This window comes from Neltuma alba, unplaced genomic scaffold (assembly GCF_004799145.2).
Source record: "Neltuma alba isolate B1F8T4 unplaced genomic scaffold, ASM479914v2 tig00001759_pilon, whole genome shotgun sequence".
Lineage (NCBI taxonomy): Eukaryota > Viridiplantae > Streptophyta > Magnoliopsida > Fabales > Fabaceae > Neltuma > Neltuma alba.
Genome location: NW_021632599.1, coordinates 1 through 19,096, shown reverse-complemented (window position 1 = coordinate 19,096; position 19,096 = coordinate 1). Strand labels below are relative to the sequence as shown.

Genomic DNA, 19,096 nt, shown 5'->3' with positions numbered 1-19,096 from the left:
CGACAATGAATAATAAAAATTCATGCATGGGTTACTATATTTAAATATTTAAATTTAACAATCTGAGTCCCTGTTTCAAAAGAAGCAAAAGGAGAACGCGAAGATCCACCCTAGAAATTTAGAGGCGCGCTGTAGGGGATCTTGCGGCCTCCGAAGTACGAAGTGATTTTCTGATTTTCTCCCAATTGTCGTATGAGGTTTGGCATCTCCCTCCTTTCTCTGCCCATCTCCATCTCCAAAGATCAAAACCACTTTTCCCGTCGCAGCAACGCAGCGTTCAATCTCCTTCGGATTTACCCGTAAAAGCAAAAGTCAAAACCCCGTCTGGGCACTTCATATTTTTAGGTGGATTCTCTTCCCTCTCGCATCGCCCCCTTCGATTTTCATAATCGGGACGCTGTAAACGACTCGATTAGATCGACTTTGGCACTCATCTGTCCCCTGCATATTTATAGATGGGTGAAATCCAAGAAATTGGAGTTGACGTTGGGTATGAGTAATGCCTGTTGATTTTGTTATGAGTTTCAAGTTCGTTACTTTACTTCTATTTTTGAAGTTTCTTTTATTTCTATTCAAAAAAATTTTACGGTATACTTTGCCTTTTCTTTTATGCCAGTTGTATGTCTGAGAGCTGTTTTTGTTCGCTCTTTGAAGTTCACGGGTCATACAGATTCATTCGAAACAAAATTTGAACAATTTTTAAGTTTTGTTGTATTTTGGTATTGCGATGAGTGTTCCCTGAGGCTCTCAAGTTTTCTGATTCCACCGAGGGCATTGACAACTTAATAACAGTTTCAAGTATTATATGTAATCTATGTCTGCTTTGTAATCCTGAGCATTAATTTGTTAAATTGGTTTCTGAGAAACGATGGGAGGAAAGGATTGAAATTTTGACCGTTGGTTATTAGTTTTTCTTATACTATAAGAGTTTGCTCTTTGCTCCTTTCCGTATGCCACAATGAACATTTTATAAATGTAAGTTCAGTCCTGTCTTTGGAGAGCAATTCAAGATAGCCTTTTCTAATTTGCGAGTTCCAAATCCGTTCCATGTTTCATTTCAATAGATATTCTCAGCAGCCAGACTGAGAGGCTTTCTTACTTAATTCAGTGAATACTCTTCTGATATATGGTGACACATTGACCTACAGTTCGGATATAGAAGCTGATGACATTGGATGCGAAACCATAGCGGAGAAAGATGTCAGTGATGAAGAGATTGAACCAGAGGAATTGGAGAGGCGGATGTTTAAGGATCGCATCAAACTCAAAAGGATCAAGGAAAGGCAGAAGGTGGCCGCGCAGCAGACTTTGGAGAAGCAAAAGTCCAAGCAAACCTCCGATCAAGCTCGCAGGAAAAAAATGTCCAGAGCACAAGATGGGATCCTCAAGTATATGCTGAAGCTTATGGAAGTTTGTAAAGCCCGTGGTTTTGTGTATGGAATTATTCCCGAGAAGGGTAAGCCTGTGAGTGGTGCTTCAGATAACATTAGAGCTTGGTGGAAAGAGAAGGTAAAATTTGATAAAAATGGTCCTGCAGCTATAGCCAAGTATGAAGCGGAGTGTCTCGCTATGAGTGAGGCTGATAACAAACACAATGGGAACTCACATAGCATTCTCCAGGACCTGCAAGATGCAACGCTTGGGTCACTTCTTTCTTCTCTGATGCAACATTGTGATCCTCCTCAGCGGAAGTATCCATTGGAAAAGGGTGTTCCTCCACCTTGGTGGCCAACTGGGAATGAAGATTGGTGGGTACAATTAGGCCTACCCCATGGTCAGAGTCCTCCTTATAAGAAGCCACATGATTTGAAGAAGATGTGGAAAGTTGGAGTGTTAACTGCAGTTATAAAGCACATGTCACCAAACATTGCAAAAATAAGGAGGCATGTCCGCCAGTCAAAGTGTTTGCAGGACAAGATGACAGCAAAGGAAAGTGCAATTTGGTTAGGAGTATTAAGTCGAGAAGAAGCTCTCATTAGGCAGTCTAGTAGTGATAATGGTTCATCTGGAATAACTAAAACACGGCCCGGTGTACCTGTTGAAACCACGCAAGGGCCTGGTAGCAGTGATAGCAACTATGATGTTGACGGTGCTGATGACGGTGCTGGTTCTGTTTCTTCTAAAGATAATAGGAAAAATCAGTTGATGGATATTGATTCATTAGATAAACGCAGAACAAGTGCTGATTGTGTCCAAGATAAAGAGCGACCTGAGAAGCAACGCTGGAAGAAAAAACCCCGCTTGATATCAAGTGCCTCTGACAAAATACCTGCACCATCTGAAAATGAACCCTTGCATGTTGAGCCTATAAGCACTCTGCTAAATAAGACCCAGAAGGAAGTACCAGTAACTGGATTCCAAATTCAGGGAAGCGAACAGGTCAATGACACAGATTCTGCTCTGACACCCTTGGAGAAAGGTCTTGAGGTGACAACTCAAATACCAGGTCATGAATTTGGTCACTACCCTTACCTGAATTCGAACGATATAATTACCTCAGAAAGCATGCATGTGAATGGAAGAACATTGCACTATGATGCAATGCAAAATCCTGATACACATCATCAAGATACTTGTAATGCTTCTGATTCAGCAGCAGGATTCAGGCCCAATTACGAAGGCCAGCTACTGCAATCTGGAAACAGTGAACTGTTTAGGCAAGGGAATGATGCAGCCCCCATGCCAGCTGTACATATGAAAGGGGGTGATATTACTGGAGCAGACTTGCAGTACTATGTAAAAGATACATTTCAAAATGAGCTAGAAAGACCTATGGAAAACCCTTTCCTTGGATCGCCAATCCATGGCCTGTCATTAGATTTTGGAGGACTCAGCACTCCGCCATTTGACCTTGATGACATCCTGGGTGATGATGAAATGATGGAATACTTTGGGGCATAGATTTTAGAACTGGGGACTTGGGGCAGAGATTGTAAGTGCTGTTCTCTTAAATTTTCCCAAATCAACCCTCAGTAGAATGGCTTGTTCTAGTTCTGTTTCTTGACTCCCATCCTTCACCAGGAACTTTAAATTCTGGCGGTAAATTGTTCTGCTGGGTGAAAGTTCCCAGATCAGTATCAGTGTGCTGTTCGATTTGAGAAGTGATAATCTTAATGTTAGATGTCATCAATTTAGAGAGCAGCAGGAGGAAGAATGAAACCATGAATTTGTGATATAGGTGTACCGTTTCATTGTCATTGATTATTGCCAGAGTTTCATGTTAATTAGTCATTTTGTTGTACTGGCTAAATTAAACATTGATAGAAGTAACTCCAAGTTTAATAAAAATCCATGGCCTTATTCCTCTTTCTACGTGTGACAGCAGAATGCCGGTATACATGTTTTTCAAGAGAGCTTTCATTCATCCCATCTTTAGTTCTTACATCGATCTGTATTTGACTTCTGCAGCGCAGATGCTGCCGATTTTTCTGTTAATAACCTGCTTCATATACAATGTGGGTGATTGGTGACGTTGGTTGACGAGAATGTTCAGACTCGGGTGAGGAAGGCAATTGAAACGTGGGCACCTTAGGCTGATGTGGAGATTTGACTTATTATTATTCATTCCCCTGTGAACAAGGAGGGGGTTTTCGGTATCCCCAACATTGAGACAACCCATAGGTTATCACTATTTCTTCCCCATATGATGACATTAGCCTGATATTTTGTGAAACAGCAAGCCGTCTCTTGGATTACAATATCGTTGTTTGCGGGATAAGACGTGACTTCCATCGCATATCATCGGTTCCACTAATTAGAGGTGTTCACGGGATGAGAGTGGGACAATCTTATCCCAGTTACGGTGAACAGAGATGATATGGGACTTCTGTCTTGTCTTGTCTTGATCTCGGTAAGGGACTAAGAAATCCTGTCCAATTTTTTTGGATGAAATAAAAATAAAAAACTCTAATTTTGCAATCATTCATATTCACCCCTAATCTTTACACAAGAAAATCTCAAGATAATATTGTAATCATAAGAGTGCATAATATTCTCATTTTCTCATTATATTATACATCAGCATATGTCATTTTAAATATTGAAATATAATTGAAGCCGAAGCATAAAATGTGATGTTTTATTCAAAGAATTATTAAGCCATTAATAATAGATATACTAAGCCAGAGAAGTATTGAGTATGTCTTGTTTTGGGGACATCTCAGGTCTTCTCTCATAAGTTCTTCAGAGTTTCATGGGCAATTTAGTCAAAAAGACAGGAGTTTATATAACATGAACCAAAAACTATAAATGTGAATTACATATATCAAGGGAATTAAGTGATTTAATTAATGAGCATCATCTCATTGCAGCACACCTGACTTTGGTTATTTTTTATAGCCATATACACATGTATATACAATGTTTGTTTGTAAATTTTACACACATAAAATAAATAATTAAAATCTGCTTGCATATATGTGTTGATTATTAGAATGCAATTCTTCTCCTCTAATATTCTTCTGATTGATCAAGATATGTATACAGTATATGTGGGGCTCATATAAATTTCAAAGAGGGTTTATATTCACTGCCAATATGAAAAACAATTACAATAGAAATTTGAGAAATTTATAAGTTAAAGTGATTAAAGAAGTATAGTATTATATGCCCAAATGGAAGTATGAAACATAAGTTAAAGTGATTAAGTGAATTAAGTGATTGTTTTTTTTGAGATCCTAATACTCTATACCTATTAAAATAATTATTTTGAAAAAATAAAAATAGAAAGGAAATTAAATCTAAACTGTCCAGATCTAGATAATTAAAGAGAAAAGATAAGCACTATTGGTCAAAAAACAAAAAAGAGATAAACATCGAGATCAGTGAACACAAAACCAGTTCGGACAAGCCGGTTTAACCGGTAAATTGATGAACCGGTCAGTGAACTGGTTTGGTTTGAATACTAAATTGGGAGGGAATTGAACCGGTCAAACAGGTGTGAACCGGTAATAAACCGATTTGAATGATTAGGTTGTTATTAGTTTTATTTTTTTTCTCATGCAGCTCTTAATATATCAGCCCCTATAAATTTAAATGAATTTTAATGATAACTTTGGTATCGATAATTATTAATTTTAATTAATAATAAATCATAAAGATCAAAATTCTCAATGTTGTTATATTTTGTTATTGTTACAATCAAATTATTATCATATTTTCTTATATTTTGTTATTAGTGATTTTTAATATTGTTATATTTTGTTATTTTTAATTAAATTATATTATTTTAATATGACTGATTGGATCCTGAGTTGACCTCAGTCCGACCAACTAACTCTTGAATCATTATCTCAACTGATTTAGTGTCCAGTCTAATTTTTTGTTCCTTGACGAGACCAAACCCTTCACCCTTCTCTGTTGGCACCAAGCTGCAATTTTGACAATTTGAGGTGCCAAACTATCATTTTTCATTTTAGCGGGGTCGTTAATTCTCATTCTCCCAATAAGTTACGCAAATGACACATTCTCTGTCGGGGCTTAGTCTAGAATCTTCGTTGAGGGGAAGCAGAAAATATCAGTCGGGGTCGGGGCGTTGGATCTTTTTCGCTTTATGCAAGATACAGAAGAAATATCTCACGGGCTCTTGTTTATTATACCGCCGCGAGTGCTGCGCGACCAGTGTCGTCAACCATCGCAGCCTCCCCCATGGCCGGCCTTGAGTCGCCTGACCTTCACACTCCGACATTAGACAGGGAGTCTTCGGGGCTTATTCAGTCCATTTCCGAGCACGGAGGCTACGCTTATGTCAGGATGGCGTTCTTGGCGGCCGCTGGTGACTTTCGCGCTGCTGAAGCGGCTCGCGAGATGGCGTGGGAGCAGCTTCACTCGGGGCCCTGGCACTCTGTCCTCCCTGTGTGGCGTGATGCATATTCTATGGCTTGCCTCCTCGTGGCCAAGTGCCATTATAGAATTGGTGAGTTCAAGGAGGCCCTCAAGTCTTTGGATATGGGTCTGATCATGGGAGGGATGCTTCTAAGGAAGGATTTGGACTCCGCTGTTGAGAAAGTTTCGATAAAGGTCAGAAACATTGGGGTTTCTGAAGATTGCTATGAAGGTCTGGAAAAGCATGAGCATCCACTTATTCGTCAGCAACTTAATAACACTGAGGTGAGGTCTGTACGTCCTTCTAACTTAATGAAGATTTTGGCTTTGTGTTACTATGAAGCCTGATGAACAATCCAATATAGTTTCATACTATGCGCCATCTCGGCATTAATTACTTATTTGGATGATCAACTGTATTTTGTTGTTGTACCTTCCATAGAATAATGTCGTCGTGAATTGGAACTTGTCGGGCAAAATTTGAGGAGTTGATCAATGGTCAATACTCACCGGACATTGTAATGCCTTTAGTTCGCGCAAGAACTTTTATTGGGATAATGATGCATCTCTGGTTTCCCTCTAACTCTTTTTTGAAGTAGTATACAAGAATTTGGATGTAATAGAAATTTCACCTTAGTTTGAAATCCTAAAAAAAATGTCAGAACAAATAGCATCGCCATACAAGATGATAATCCATCAATGTAGATATTTTAGGCCTTTTCTTTTAAATTTCTGTCTCCTTCCTAATTGTTCTTAGGATATTGGATTTGAATGAGGTGATTACCACCACATTGCACAGCCCTTCTAATGTTTATGCTATAGCTTTTACACTTGTAGGCACTCCAATTTTTACCTTTCAAGTCCTTGTCAAGTAAAACTGTGATGAAGAAGTCGGCTCTGTCATTGGAAAGATTTCTAAAAGACTATTACCTGACTCGTTCCCCAGTTATTATCAGTGATTCTATGGATCACTGGCCAGCCAAGGCAAAATGGAATAACGTAGATTATTTGAAAAGAGTTGCAGGTGACCGCACAATTCCAGTTGAGGTAATTACTCTAATTGCTTACTTTTGTTAATAATGCACCTCCTCTCACTTGAAAAACAAATGTAGTGTATGAGAGAGCGGTTGCATTTGTTTGATTTCCATTGACAAGAGGGGGGGGGGAGTACATTTTCCTTCCTGAAAATACAGTGCTCTGTATTTTTGTATAACACTTGCCATAGCTACGATTGCCAAACTGTAAATTAACTTCCCCCCTGGTGCCTCTCTTAACTTACATGTATATTTTTGGGGTTAAATAATTTATTTTGCTAATCATAAATTACATGCACGTTGTGGGCAAAAATAATTAAATTGTGCTATGTTTTTCAATTAATAAATTTTTGAAGGAAGGTGTCATGTTGGCTTGCTTTACAGGTTGGGAAGAACTACTTATGCGCAGAGTGGAAGCAAGAGCTAATTACATTCTCTGAGTTTCTTCAGCGGATTGAATCTCCTGGCTGCGCTTCGTGGGATCCTACATATCTGGCTCAGCATCCATTATTTGATCAGGTTTTCTTTTTCCTTTTTTCCCCCTTCAGATCAGGTTTATATTATATAGTTGTTTCTTTTTGCATTCCCAACTTATGTAATTTAGGCATGCCAGTACTGCTTTTAGTTACTGATGTTATTGACATGACAGATAACTGAGCTTCGAAAAGATATTTGTATACCAGACTATTGTTTTACTGACGGAGGTGAGCTTAGATCTGTCAATGCTTGGTTTGGTCCAGCTGGGACCGTAACGCCGTTACACCATGATCCACACCATAATATATTAGCGCAGGTAAGTTGGTTTTAGTATTCTTGGAAAAATTTGCAAAATAGAACTTTTACACTTTTCTGTCCCTTTATTTTATAGTTGTTATATAATGAGAGATAGTGTTACCTGTTGAATGAAAATCATCACCATGATGGTTGAAGAAAAATTTTGAAGTGTCGTTCTTTATTGGTCAGACACGGAGATAGCTCTTTCTCAAAGTATATATGCTAATGCTTCTTGGATAAAAGATTATTGTGAATATAATTTATGTCAACAACATTGATGTATTGTGCATGGATTTTTTTTCCCATCCTCGAGTTCTATAAATTTTAAATCATGTCTTAAGCCAAATGCAAAAATGATTCCCATACTTGGCGCTGTTACTGTTCATTGGTTTTTTTGGCAACTTTCTATGCGTTCCAAGACGCTACGTGGTCACATCCTGTTCGGATTTCTTTTCCTCCCCCCTTGGTTTATAGGATTGAAAGCTATCTGAAGACCCGTTACATAATTGAACAGCGGTTATAGTATGAGCGTGACTGGGATTGTTATTATGTTTGATGATTTCAGGTTGTTGGAAAGAAATATATCAGGCTTTACTCTGCATCTTTTTGTGAGGAACTTTACCCTTACACGGAAACCATGCTTTGTAATTCCAGCCAGGTACTCGGTAAATTGAGACATTTAACTGGCTAACTTTATGCAGTTTGCTTTTGCCGGTAGCATACCACTTTCTCTGCGCCCGTATCTGAATGGCCAAAGAATTCTAAGACTAAAAGTATGATTTAATGTGCCCTCGGTGCTTCCAGAATTATGCTGTTTCCCATGATGAGTGTTTGCACTGGCAGCCAAGTGGCTTTGCGTGCTTGAACTAGTTATTACAACCTCACATCCGCGATGCATGATTTATTTACGTTCATCTACTGTCGTTGTTTCTAAAATGAGATATTGATTTATTTTGAAATCTTTACCTCCATGTTAATTGGAAAATTTATGTTTGAAGGTGGATTTAGACGATATAGATGAAGTCAAGTTTCCGAAGGTGCAAGACCTGGAATTTGTCGACTGTATTCTAGAAGAAGGGGAAATGCTATATATCCCGCCAGGGTGGTGGCATTATGTCCGATCTCTGACTACCAGTTTATCGGTTAGCTTTTGGTGGAGTGAGGGCGGGAGCTCGCGTGCATCCTGATGCGCTATTACTGGCTTCGCACGTCAGTTTGCATGGCTGCTACGGTGTGCCCTTGTGTACATAAACGTCATTCGTGGCAATTGGTGCTCCCATAATTTTCAGGGCAAAAACGTGCTGCGATGCTGCCGACCAAAAGCTTTCTGAAGTTCTACGCTATATGGGATTGTATTTTCTTTTTCTTTTTCGTAATGTCAATGAACTATAACATAACATATGATAGGGTGCTTATTGGTGTGGTTGATTGTTTCCATGACGAAATGATATCGAAGAACAAACACAGATATAGCAGAGCAAATTATGTGCTTTCTGAAGTTCTACGCTATATGGGAATGTATTTTCTTTTTCTTTTTCGTAATGTCAATGAACCATAACATAGATGGTGGATTGTTTATTAGTGTGTTGATTGTTTCCATGACGAGATGATATCGAAGGACAGCACAGAAACAGCAAAGCAGATTATGTTTGTGGTTACCCTTTTTTTCTTTGGGGGGGGGGGGGGGGATGGTATGGGCATGCGTCCATACATGAAATGGGTATATGCTGTTTTCAACGATCATTCAGTGTGGCCGCAGCGTGTAAGAAATCACGCATGGCACGGATAGAAGACCCCGTAAAGGCATCCTCATCTCGGAAGGCATTAGCTATGATGTCTCTGAGTCGATGAGCTTGGGTTCTCATGTGGGTCCCTTTGCCCTGATCAGCCATCACCGCATCAATCTTGGCGGCGATGTCTTGATGCCGAACCTCGCAGCTCTTGCCTCTGGCCACCTCCGTGCAAACGCCCACTTGTTCCTCCAGAAACTTGCAGTTGAAGAACTGTTCGGCAGCCATGGGCCATCCCAGAATGGGGACCCCGTGACTCAGCGCTTCCAAAACTGAGTTCCAACCGCAGTGACTCAAGAATGCAGACACGGCTTTGTGCGAGAGTATTTCCAGCTGGGGCGCCCAGCCAATGGCTATCAGCCCCCTCCCTGACTCTCGGATCCTCCCCACGAATCCCTGTGGCAGCCATTCCTCCGCTCTGAATTCCGAATTGATGTCGTACCCAATCGGGGGCCTCACTACCCATATGAAATTCCTTCCGCTCCGCTCCAACGCCATCCCCAGCTCCATCATCTGTGCCGCCGACACCGTGTTCATTGACCCAAAACACACATACAATACCGAATTGCATGGCTTTGTGTCCAGCCACTCTCGGCATAGCTCTGGCCTCACACCGCCTCCTTTGCCGCGTGATCCGCTCCCGGTCGATAAGACCACAGGCCCGATCGCCCACACCGGCAGGCCGAGCTTTCTGGTAAAGTAGTGCAGTCCACCTGAGTCAATCTCCTCCAGTGTGTTGAACAGGATCCCGTCTGAGTCAGCCCACCCCGAAAGATTCTTCCTTTGGAACAATGACCACGCATCGCTGCCATCCGCCTCCGATATGTTGGTCGGTAGCTGTGTTTTGTGTATGTGGCCGGCTTCTGGAAAATCGGGCAGTGAAAACTCATCGCACTGTCCGTTCCGACGAGGGAGATGGAACCAGAGAGAATAGTAACAGGCCATGCCATGTCCTCCAGAAGCGCTGAAGATAACGTGGAACGCACCGACCTCTTTGGCCACACCAGCAGTCCATCCAAAGAATATGTCGGCTATAACACAGAGTGGCCGTCGGTGGTGTTGCGAGTCCAAGAGATTTTGGAGGAGGAGCTTGAAAGCGGGCCTCAGAGAAGTGGAGGCCTCTAGGAGACGAATGACGAGGCTGTAAGGCACAGCGTCGGTGTTCTCGGTGTTGGGAGGGAGGCCATGGTCGGAGGCATGGAAAGGGATTTCGAGGAGGTTGAGGGAGGAGTGTGGCGGGAGAGAGGCCCTCAGCTTTTGGATGTTGAAAGGGGTGTTGACCACGGTGATGGTATTGTTTGTGCTTCGTTCCAACTGAAGCGCTAGAGCGAGGAAAGGAATTATGTGACCTTGCGCCATGAAAGGGAACAGCACTATGTCCATGTCTTGTTTGCCCGGAGCCTCCATGTTCACAGTCTCACAGAGAGAAGATGGTCGGACACGGTCTGTGAGGAGGAGGAGGAGGTTGGTGGCCTCGGAATCCAGGCTCCCCCTATTAATCTATTCGTAATTTGAATTGACTCCTCGCTGAGTGCCAGACTGGGGCGTGGGGGTAGGTTTGTGGCCTTGGACCCATTTATGTTGCTAACTTTTTCATTTTTCTTGATGACAAAAACAAACATTTCTTCTTCTTTTTTTATGGCCGAATTTTCCTCAGTCAACGCAAATCGTGACCCAATCCTTTTTAGGTTGTTTGCCAGCAAAGAGGCGCTGCTTTAATGCATCCCGTGCCTCATCTCAATCATCAGCGGCTCAGATTCTGGATAGCTTCGAGTAAGAATTTAGACGGAAAAAATAAATCATTTTTACACAATTATTCATTATTTTAAGTAATAAAAATTTGCGTTTGTTTGCGGCCGAAGAATTAATGTGGGATATTGGATGATTTTGGTGATATATAAATCATTTTTACACAATTATTCATTATTTTAAGTAATAAAAATTTGCGTTTGTTTGCGGCCGAACAATTAATGTGGGATATTGGATGATTTTGGTGATATATAATGGATAATAAATATTTTCTTATAATGTTGGCGTGATTACCTATAAACTTCACACGTGATAAGGATATAAATAAATATATTAGTAAATATTTTAATTTTAATTTTGCAAACATATTTTTTTAATTATATTATCTTAACTAATACCGGTCCTATTAATGTCACGTCTGATTCTCACAATATTGAATTAATAATCTCATCGAGGATATTAATCAAATGTGTCTTCTCTCGGGGGGTTCTTTTCCAATTAGAATAACGGCGTGATCAAATGGTAATTTTCTTAAATACCAGCCCTAACTCGGTTGAATCGTAGTCCCAGCTCCCAAATAAAGAAACACGCCCTACTTTAATTCCTCTTTAGCCTTCCCAAGCGCCTGCTTTATTGAAAGAAGAGAAATGGCCGGTGTTGTGTAGAGAGACAAATTAGATTTATTAAATCCAAAAAAGTCTGCGGAATAGCCTCACTTGTAGCAGTGAAGTATGGAAGGCATTATGAAGCAAAATATACATTAATATTTAATACATGGCAACCCATTTCACATCGTTGGGTCAACGCTGAAAACATTGTCTTCATTGGTTCTCCTTTAGGTTTCGTTTTCCTCTCACATAACATAATTGAGTATTTCCTATGTGTCGTCGGTGCAGAACTCAACAGTCTAAATCTGATAACTCATAATGCCAAGAAAGAGGGCCAAAGCATTTGCACAAGTGCATCGTAATATGCTTCTCAGTTGAAATGCATGATTTACTATTACAGTGACACAGTTTGACGTTTAGCATATGGCTTTCACTGTCAGATCAACACCTATTTAGTATTTACTCGTCTCACAAACTCGGGAACCAAGAACCATGGCATCACATTCATTTGGCAAGTTATAGACCTTGGACGGACAACAACAACTACCAGCCTAGGTTGCAGCCTTGTACCTGCAAAGGACCTTACACCTCAAAACCCTATCCCCAACATAAAACCCTGGCATCACCATCATCTTCACCCTGCTTGGCCCTTGTGATCTCTGCCTATCCTCATACATATCTTCCATGTAATGCCCATCGAAACTCGTGTTTTCTTCTACCCTTAGAACCCCCAATGGTGGGTTGAAGGAATGTGCCAGCAAATGAAGCAACCATATGCATTTCGCAGCAACAAAGAATGCTTGGAGCAGCTCTTCAGACCACGCCCGACTCCAATTCAGACAAGTGATAATGCAATTCATTTTTTGGTCGCAGAACTTACTGAACTCCTCGCTGTAATATTTCGTTCCCTTTCTCAATACCTCGTTCCAGCTCAGATTCCTAAGTGCTACGAATGATGAGAAATGTGTCTGACGATCCTGATGTGGGTCCAAGAATTTTGGGCATCCATTCTTTTGGAACACACAATTCTCAAAGTCTTGGTAGAGGCACTGATTAATGAAAGCTTCAAAATGGTATAACACAGCCTTTGAGTACTTGGCGTTCAGAGACAGCTTGTATGGTTGGAGAAGCTGGTTCAGATTCTGAGTTAAGGCACGATCGGTTTCTTCAATCTGGCTTATAAGGGTCTTACAGAATTGCTTCACTGATAATCTGGCTTCCGATACAATCTGCAAAAACCCCTCTACCATTACTCCCTCGCTCACAGGCATCACATTTTCCGCACTCCCATCAGATGGTTTTCCTCGCTTGGGCAGATTATTAAGCTTTTCACGAACACGGCAATCCTTTGCTAGTCTCAATGCTTTCTTCAGCTCTTCACAGTAACTCTCCAAGTACTCTAATTTTTGTTTAACCTCCCCAAATAAAGATTTCATCTCGGAAACTTCCATTAAGGCCGCATCTCTGTTCTCATTTGCTTCAATCAGCTCTTTCTTCAGTGTTTCGATTGATACGTTTCCTAAATCCTTAAGAACCTGAGAAACTTCCTCGGATTCAGTTCTGTTTGGGGAAGTCTCATTCTTGCTATGCTTTTTCTTTAGCCGAGGAAATAGCCAAGAAATAATCCCCTTACTCTTGGGTTGTGACGGAAGAGATGAGTGAGAATCGGTGAAAGGGACAAGAACTTCGGAAGTGTTAGTGTTACTTCTGTTTTCAGATTCTGCAGTGATGAGGGAAGGCTGACATCTATTGCAGGAGGATAGAGAGTTGAAGTCGTCCAAGCTGTTTCTTCTCCTGGACTTGAAGAAGTGATTACTATTTGCAGGTGATGTTTGAAGAACTGTAATGTTGTTGGCACTAGAACCGTTGACAGATTTGGAATCGTCGGCCGGGCATACATAGGATTGAAGGCTGGGATTGACAAAACCAAGAGTCAGCCCCTTTCTTGACTGGGAGTGGGGTACGATGATTTCCGTATCTTGTCCTGCTTTCACATGGCTGTCGTTCCAAATTGATACTGCCTGTTGATAAGCGGCCACTGGTTCGTCTTCGTAGCTCTGTGCATGATTTCATCGCTAATAAATTAATCAAGTAACAAAATTGATCGGAAATTGGGGGAATTATTACGCACTAAAACAGATACAAGCCCGAAAACAATGGAAGACAACAGTGAACAGACTCCGCTGTTGGTTTACAAATGACAGGGATGAGAAAGAGTGAGGATGACCAACACAGAATTGGGGCATAGACCCCAAAATTCACCAAAAAGCAAAAGAAAGCGAGAATCCCGGAAGGTGAAGAAGTGGAAAATTCTATTGCAGTATATGTGATGAGGAAGAGGGAACGAGAAGGAAGAAGGAAAGAAAGGTTAGAATAGTTGGGATGTAAAAGAGGGAGGGAGGGGCTTACAGGAGTGAAAACAGGGTAGTCGTGGGCAGAGAAGTGAACAGGATTCCCTTGGCGCTGCACTGCTTCTGCAATTTCCTGCCTTGCCTTCCCAATTCCCTTGCTGCTCTCTTCAGCAGCCATGAGCGCAAGTACTTGAGAAAACAGATAACTTTAAAGGAATGGGAAAGGGACGGCATGTGAGCCAGAGAGAAAGCTGACTTTAATACTAGAATATATACATATACATATATATATATATATATATCCATGACCATGAGGCTGGCACTATGGGCAGGAAGGGAGTTTACCATTATGCCCACGGATTCCAGGGAGCGACAGGGGGGTGCCGTTGGCGTTCGTTCCTCCCGTATTCTACAAAAACAAAGTTTACCATATAAAAGATGAAAAAAGAGGACAAGGTAGTGGACGATCGGAAAGGATGGAAGACAATGGCAATTACAGAAAACGAGGGTGGGGACCCAGGTTCCATTTTTGAGTGGTTGACAACGGAAGTGACAAAAAGGGATCGGTCATGGCCATACTGGTCCCCGATGGACACTTATACAGAGATAATTGTGGGAGACGCGCGGATCTCCGGAAAGAAGAAGGAAGGGTATTTCTGAGAACGGAGAAGATATTTGCTTTTTGGAATGCTTTACCGTGTCCTCTTTTACAATTGGAATAAATGGACTTCCACTGTGGAAGTTGAGGTCCTTTCTGTTGATAAGGTATGAAAACAATAAGGAGCACGAGGCAGCCACTTCCGAAAGTCAGCAAGAAATTGTCAAGTGGCCCGTGTTAAAAGCGTCGTTTTTTATTGTTTAATCAAGAGCATTAGAGTTAAAAATCAGGTAGGTATTTGTGATGAACCCGGCATATATTGGTGGGACCTCAGAATGACGCGTGGCTTGTGATCATTTATGCTCTGCTGAAGTTTAGAAGAAAGAAAATCAGGAGAGAGAAAATAAAGAAAAATAAAACTAGAAAGAAGTTGTTATCATTCTTTTTGTTTGGATGGACGAAAGAAAATAGAGAGAAAAGAAAATTAACAAATATCTAAATGATTAAAATGTTCTTATCAAAATATATCATATTTAAAATTAAATTAAATATTGTAATAAAAAATTATACTAACATTAGCATCATCAAAAAATGAAATCAACTTATTTGGTTTATATATTTTTTCAGATTATTATGTTTTAAAACCAAATTATTTAATAAAAATATTGTTTTAAGATATTAGAAAAATAAAAAGTGAACAACCTTTTAAATATAATAAAAATAAATAAATATGGAGAAGAAGAGAGAAGAGGGACAGTCATGAAAATCTTATTTTTCTTCTCAAATCTCTCTATATATAGAGAGAAAATTTAGAGAGAAAATAAGACATGGGATCCACTTTATTTTTTCTTTCACTTTTTCTTTCTCTCTTATTTTCTCTCCTATCCAAGCAAGAGAAAATTTGTTTCTTCTCATGTTTTCCTCTCTAGTTTTCTCTCCTTCCTAATTTTTTTCCAATCCAAGCAAGGAGTTAAGAAATGGGGCGCCTTTGCATGATGCCATTAGCAGGAGCGGAATGGAATCTCAGCAATATGAAGGCAATGCTATCTGATGTGTGTGCTTTCCTTTCTGGTCCCTCCCGTTCCTGGGAAATTCATCTGTGACTCTCTTCTTCTACCTTTCAGTTTCCCCCTGTATCTCTTCCGCAACTTCATTCCTAAAATCTGCTGCTACTGCTGTGTCAGAAAATTCCCATTGATTTCTATACTGATCATAACAGTATTATCTAAAAGAGGGTCTCTCTAGGTTTTTAGCGGGAGGCCAGGGGGAGGGAACGAAACAAAGGATGGGGCTATTAAGTTTGTTTCGGGGAACCACAAGGAATGAAATAAGAAACGGTGAACAACACTCAACATATATGATCAGGAACGAGAGCTTGGCCCTCTTTAATTTGGTAGAATGACAACACCGCTTTTTATTTGGTTAAACCTCTGAACCATTGCTTCCTTGGCATGGCTTGGCTCCCTCGTGTTAGTTTTCGGATTTGGTGCGGGTAAGGTGGTTACCCTATGCTGTCATGCACCTTGAAAGAAGAAATAAAAGACCGATGCCTTTCTTTGCATTTTTCAAAGGATCCTTCTCCTTACATGAATACGTGTACACGTAGAATGCAGAAAAGAACGAAGTGAAGTAGGAGATAACATACTGATAGATTGAAAGAAGCAAGCAAAAAGAATAAAGCAGGATGCAGATTACCCTCACGAGCGATGAGAACTAAATTATCCATATTTATTTGATTTTGATTAACGTAGTAAGAAATTGAGCGAGCTAGACGCTTGATGAATGTTGAGGTTGTGCCAACTGAAGTTCAGGCGGCAGAGGCCAAGACTTGCCCCAAAGGAACACATGCATGCATGCACGCATTATATTATAACTGCTGGTGGAGGCAGCAGAAATCAATCCAGCCCACAAATTGCATGCAAGCAAAGACACGAGAAGAGGAAGATTATCACCGTCCTTCCCGTACGGGTCATCGGAGAGGAGGAGGGCGAACACCAAATGTTAGCCTCAGTCACATCCTCAGTAGCATATGAAGCCACCAAATAATCCATCTATGTGATCGGTAGCGACAAATGAAAAGGAGGTGAGCTGACAAGGATCATGAGCCCAAATTTTTAATTTTCATTGTTATCATACAAGTATATATACTTCTGATTCCAAAAATTTATGTAAAATTTTTACTAAATATACTTTTTATTTTTAGCCCCTTTCATAACTTAATCCTAATTATATGCCAACGCGTGGAATATATAGAAGGATATTATTTTTTCATCCCCACCCCGTCAGCTTACAACACACAAACTTCCTGCACCTTTGCCCACGCTACGCTACGTTCAGATGGCACCCTTTGTATATTTGGATCTTATTAATCTGTTTGTGTGTGTCTCTCTCCCTCCTTTTAACATGAGATAATGAGAACCAGTTCTCTCCCCTGCCCCAGTCACAACCAACTCAACTGGACGTAGTCTACATGCTATATATAATATGTATTTCTCTTAATCAGTGCAGAAACAGAAACTTGCTCTCCAGTTTATATCTACTCGCACATATTATTAGTTAGTACAAATCTCTACAAACGCCGAGTCTTGCATCCACCCTCTTTCCCGTTATTGGTGCTGCCTCTGCAAACACGTACATCCAGATCGGCTGTCTAAAAGTTTCTGCACAATTGCACAATCATGTGGGAAGAATCTGAGTTACATTGAATAGACCGTGCCGCATCCATATACAAATTTGACAGATGGTCAGACACAGTTAAGATGCGTGGGGTTTATGCCATACCTGAATCTGCTTTTGAAGGTCTTTAATGTGGTCGACAGCCAAGTCCAACATGTCCGCCGTGTTTGTTTGCTGGAAAGGGGAGGAAATATTATACTTATGCATGTCACAGCCTCATCATAGTGTCCACGAGAGAAACGGTTTATTTGATTATATCCTCTTACCTTGTCCATGTTGGGAACCAGATCTTGTAGTTTCCTCATGCGCTCACTAATTTTAGTTCTTCTAACCTGAACCCACCACTCATTTGCTCAGTCATTCCCTTTCCCCGATTCAACATTTATTCCATAAATAGTTAAACGCATTGTTTTGACGTTTTTGCCAGTCAAAATAATGGAAGAGAAATTAAAAGGATTACGCATAGAAAATGGGAAAAGTTTGTGGGGTCGAAAAATAGAGCCTACCCGCTCTGCAATGCTTCGGGGGTGAGTGGCACAGCCTCGCTTAGCACGAATTTTACAGGGAACAGTGTCTGAATACTGCAATAGCTTCTCAACGGCTGCCATCTCCATTGCAGTTTTTGGCAAACTCAAGTGATGAGTCAATGGAGGAGGACAGGTGCCCTGGCTTCCCCTCTCATTCTGACCAATCACAAACAACAAAAATCAGACCAATCACATTCCAGTGATCACAAACGATACCACGTCTACCCTAACAGCATGGTACCTTGGCTTCAGCCGCACTTAAACCAGAAAATGGTTTTGCGTCATTCTCATCATCTCTGTTCTTTATGACCACTAATATTGTCAGACATGATCGCAGAAGCGTCCCAAGGATCTTCAAGGAAACCCGACATAAAATCACCGCCCTGGCTTTCAGTAAAGGCCTCCTTCCGGGGATTATCTAATTCTGTGTAGTTTTTATCTCCGATTTCAGCTATGGATGACATTAACCCTGACGAGTAAGGCGGTCGGTTCTTCAACGTTCCTGCAGAAGGAAAGCTTGTCGCTTCAGTAGCGTTATCTGCAGCCACAAAAGTTTCCATGCCTCTCACAGCCGCAGCATAGCCTGCAGATATTGACCTCGGCATTGATATCATATACCCCCATGAAATTCTAACAAGACCATATTAATTTTATCATCGCTCCCTCAATTGGACATAACTAATCAGGCCCACTAGTGTGGGTGAGCGGGCAGCTAAATAATATCTGGAATAGATAATCTAAAGACATAAATTTGCTAAAGAGTTGTTACGCCGAACCAAAGACATAAATTTTTTTTGGATTAAGGAAAAGACAAAATAGAAAAGAAAGAGATAAGGCAGTAAAGGAAATGGGGAGGAAATACCAGGACCAATGTTGAAGTTAGCTAAGAGTCCCGGAGGGGAGCTATTATGCCGGGGTTAGATTACTAGTACTATTTCCAAGTCTCGTCTTCATAGGGGGCAACCGATGAGCTGAGGGGAGGCTCTGATTCGGCAGAGGGGGGCCGCGCTGATCTTGTGTATGGATTACGAGGAGCACTATCGTAAATATTCATGTTGCTCTGCTGCCGCCGCAAAACCGTCGGTTCATTGTTGATGGATGGCATGGCCTGAGCCTGAGCCTGAGGTAGCTGGTTCTGATCGTCCTCTTGCTTTACAGTGAGGGGC

At 41.0% G+C, this 19,096-nt stretch overlaps 4 protein-coding genes and 1 pseudogene across 5 annotated transcripts; 2 read left to right on the top strand and 3 right to left on the bottom strand.

Moving 5' to 3' along the window:
• Positions 1-156: 156 nt before the first annotated feature.
• Positions 157-3,309, top strand: LOC114763045 (ETHYLENE INSENSITIVE 3-like 3 protein). 2 transcript variants are annotated; one of them, XM_028952647.1, is made up of 2 exons: positions 157-490; positions 1,149-3,309. In XM_028952647.1, the coding sequence occupies exons 1-2, from the start codon at positions 456-458 to the stop codon at positions 2,899-2,901; spliced, it is 1,788 nt and encodes a 595-aa protein (XP_028808480.1). In that variant the 5' UTR covers positions 157-455; the 3' UTR covers positions 2,902-3,309. The 2 variants fall into 2 exon arrangements, with proteins under 2 accessions (XP_028808480.1, XP_028808487.1); XM_028952654.1 differs by having other exon boundaries at positions 485-528.
• Positions 3,310-5,554: 2,245 nt separating this feature from the next.
• Positions 5,555-9,167, top strand: LOC114763090 (lysine-specific demethylase JMJ30-like). The gene is made up of 6 exons (XM_028952693.1): positions 5,555-6,108; positions 6,661-6,870; positions 7,242-7,376; positions 7,507-7,650; positions 8,197-8,289; positions 8,630-9,167. The coding sequence occupies exons 1-6, from the start codon at positions 5,647-5,649 to the stop codon at positions 8,816-8,818; spliced, it is 1,233 nt and encodes a 410-aa protein (XP_028808526.1). The 5' UTR covers positions 5,555-5,646; the 3' UTR covers positions 8,819-9,167.
• Positions 9,168-9,290: 123 nt separating this feature from the next.
• On the bottom strand, positions 9,291-11,024 carry LOC114763083 (UDP-glycosyltransferase 92A1-like). Its single transcript, XM_028952684.1, has one exon. It carries the CDS (start codon positions 10,826-10,828, stop codon positions 9,365-9,367), a length of 1,464 nt encoding a protein of 487 aa, XP_028808517.1. The 5' UTR covers positions 10,829-11,024; the 3' UTR covers positions 9,291-9,364.
• An 887-nt stretch (positions 11,025-11,911) lies between these two features.
• Positions 11,912-14,707, bottom strand: LOC114763063 (IRK-interacting protein-like). Its single transcript, XM_028952666.1, has 2 exons — positions 14,188-14,707; positions 11,912-13,835 (listed from the first exon to the last, which is right to left on the bottom strand). Exons 1-2 carry the CDS (start codon positions 14,305-14,307, stop codon positions 12,330-12,332), a joined length of 1,626 nt encoding a protein of 541 aa, XP_028808499.1. The 5' UTR covers positions 14,308-14,707; the 3' UTR covers positions 11,912-12,329.
• Positions 14,708-17,141: 2,434 nt separating this feature from the next.
• On the bottom strand, positions 17,142-19,090 carry LOC114763107 (transcription factor bHLH130-like; annotated as a pseudogene).
• Positions 19,091-19,096: the final 6 nt, after the last annotated feature.

Excerpts from the sequence above, each read along its gene's own strand:
- LOC114763045 (XM_028952647.1), top strand. The coding sequence starts at position 456 with ATGGGTGAAATCCAAGAAATTGGAGTTGACGTTGG. Across the intron at positions 491-1,148 it reads GAAATTGGAGTTGACGTTGG|TTCGGATATAGAAGCTGATG; the intron begins GTATGAGTAATG and ends ATTGACCTACAG.
- LOC114763090 (XM_028952693.1), top strand. The coding sequence starts at position 5,647 with ATGGCCGGCCTTGAGTCGCCTGACCTTCACACTCCGACATTAGACAGG. Across the intron at positions 7,377-7,506 it reads AGCATCCATTATTTGATCAG|ATAACTGAGCTTCGAAAAGA; the intron begins GTTTTCTTTTTC and ends TTGACATGACAG. Across the intron at positions 8,290-8,629 it reads TGCTTTGTAATTCCAGCCAG|GTGGATTTAGACGATATAGA; the intron begins GTACTCGGTAAA and ends TTATGTTTGAAG.
- LOC114763083 (XM_028952684.1), bottom strand. The coding sequence starts at position 10,828 with ATGGAGGCTCCGGGCAAACAAGACATGGACATAGTGCTGTTCCCTTTC.
- LOC114763063 (XM_028952666.1), bottom strand. The coding sequence starts at position 14,307 with ATGGCTGCTGAAGAGAGCAGCAAGGGAATTGGGAAGGCAAGGCAGGAA. Across the intron at positions 13,836-14,187 it reads ACTACCCTGTTTTCACTCCT|AGCTACGAAGACGAACCAGT; the intron begins GTAAGCCCCTCC and ends AATCATGCACAG.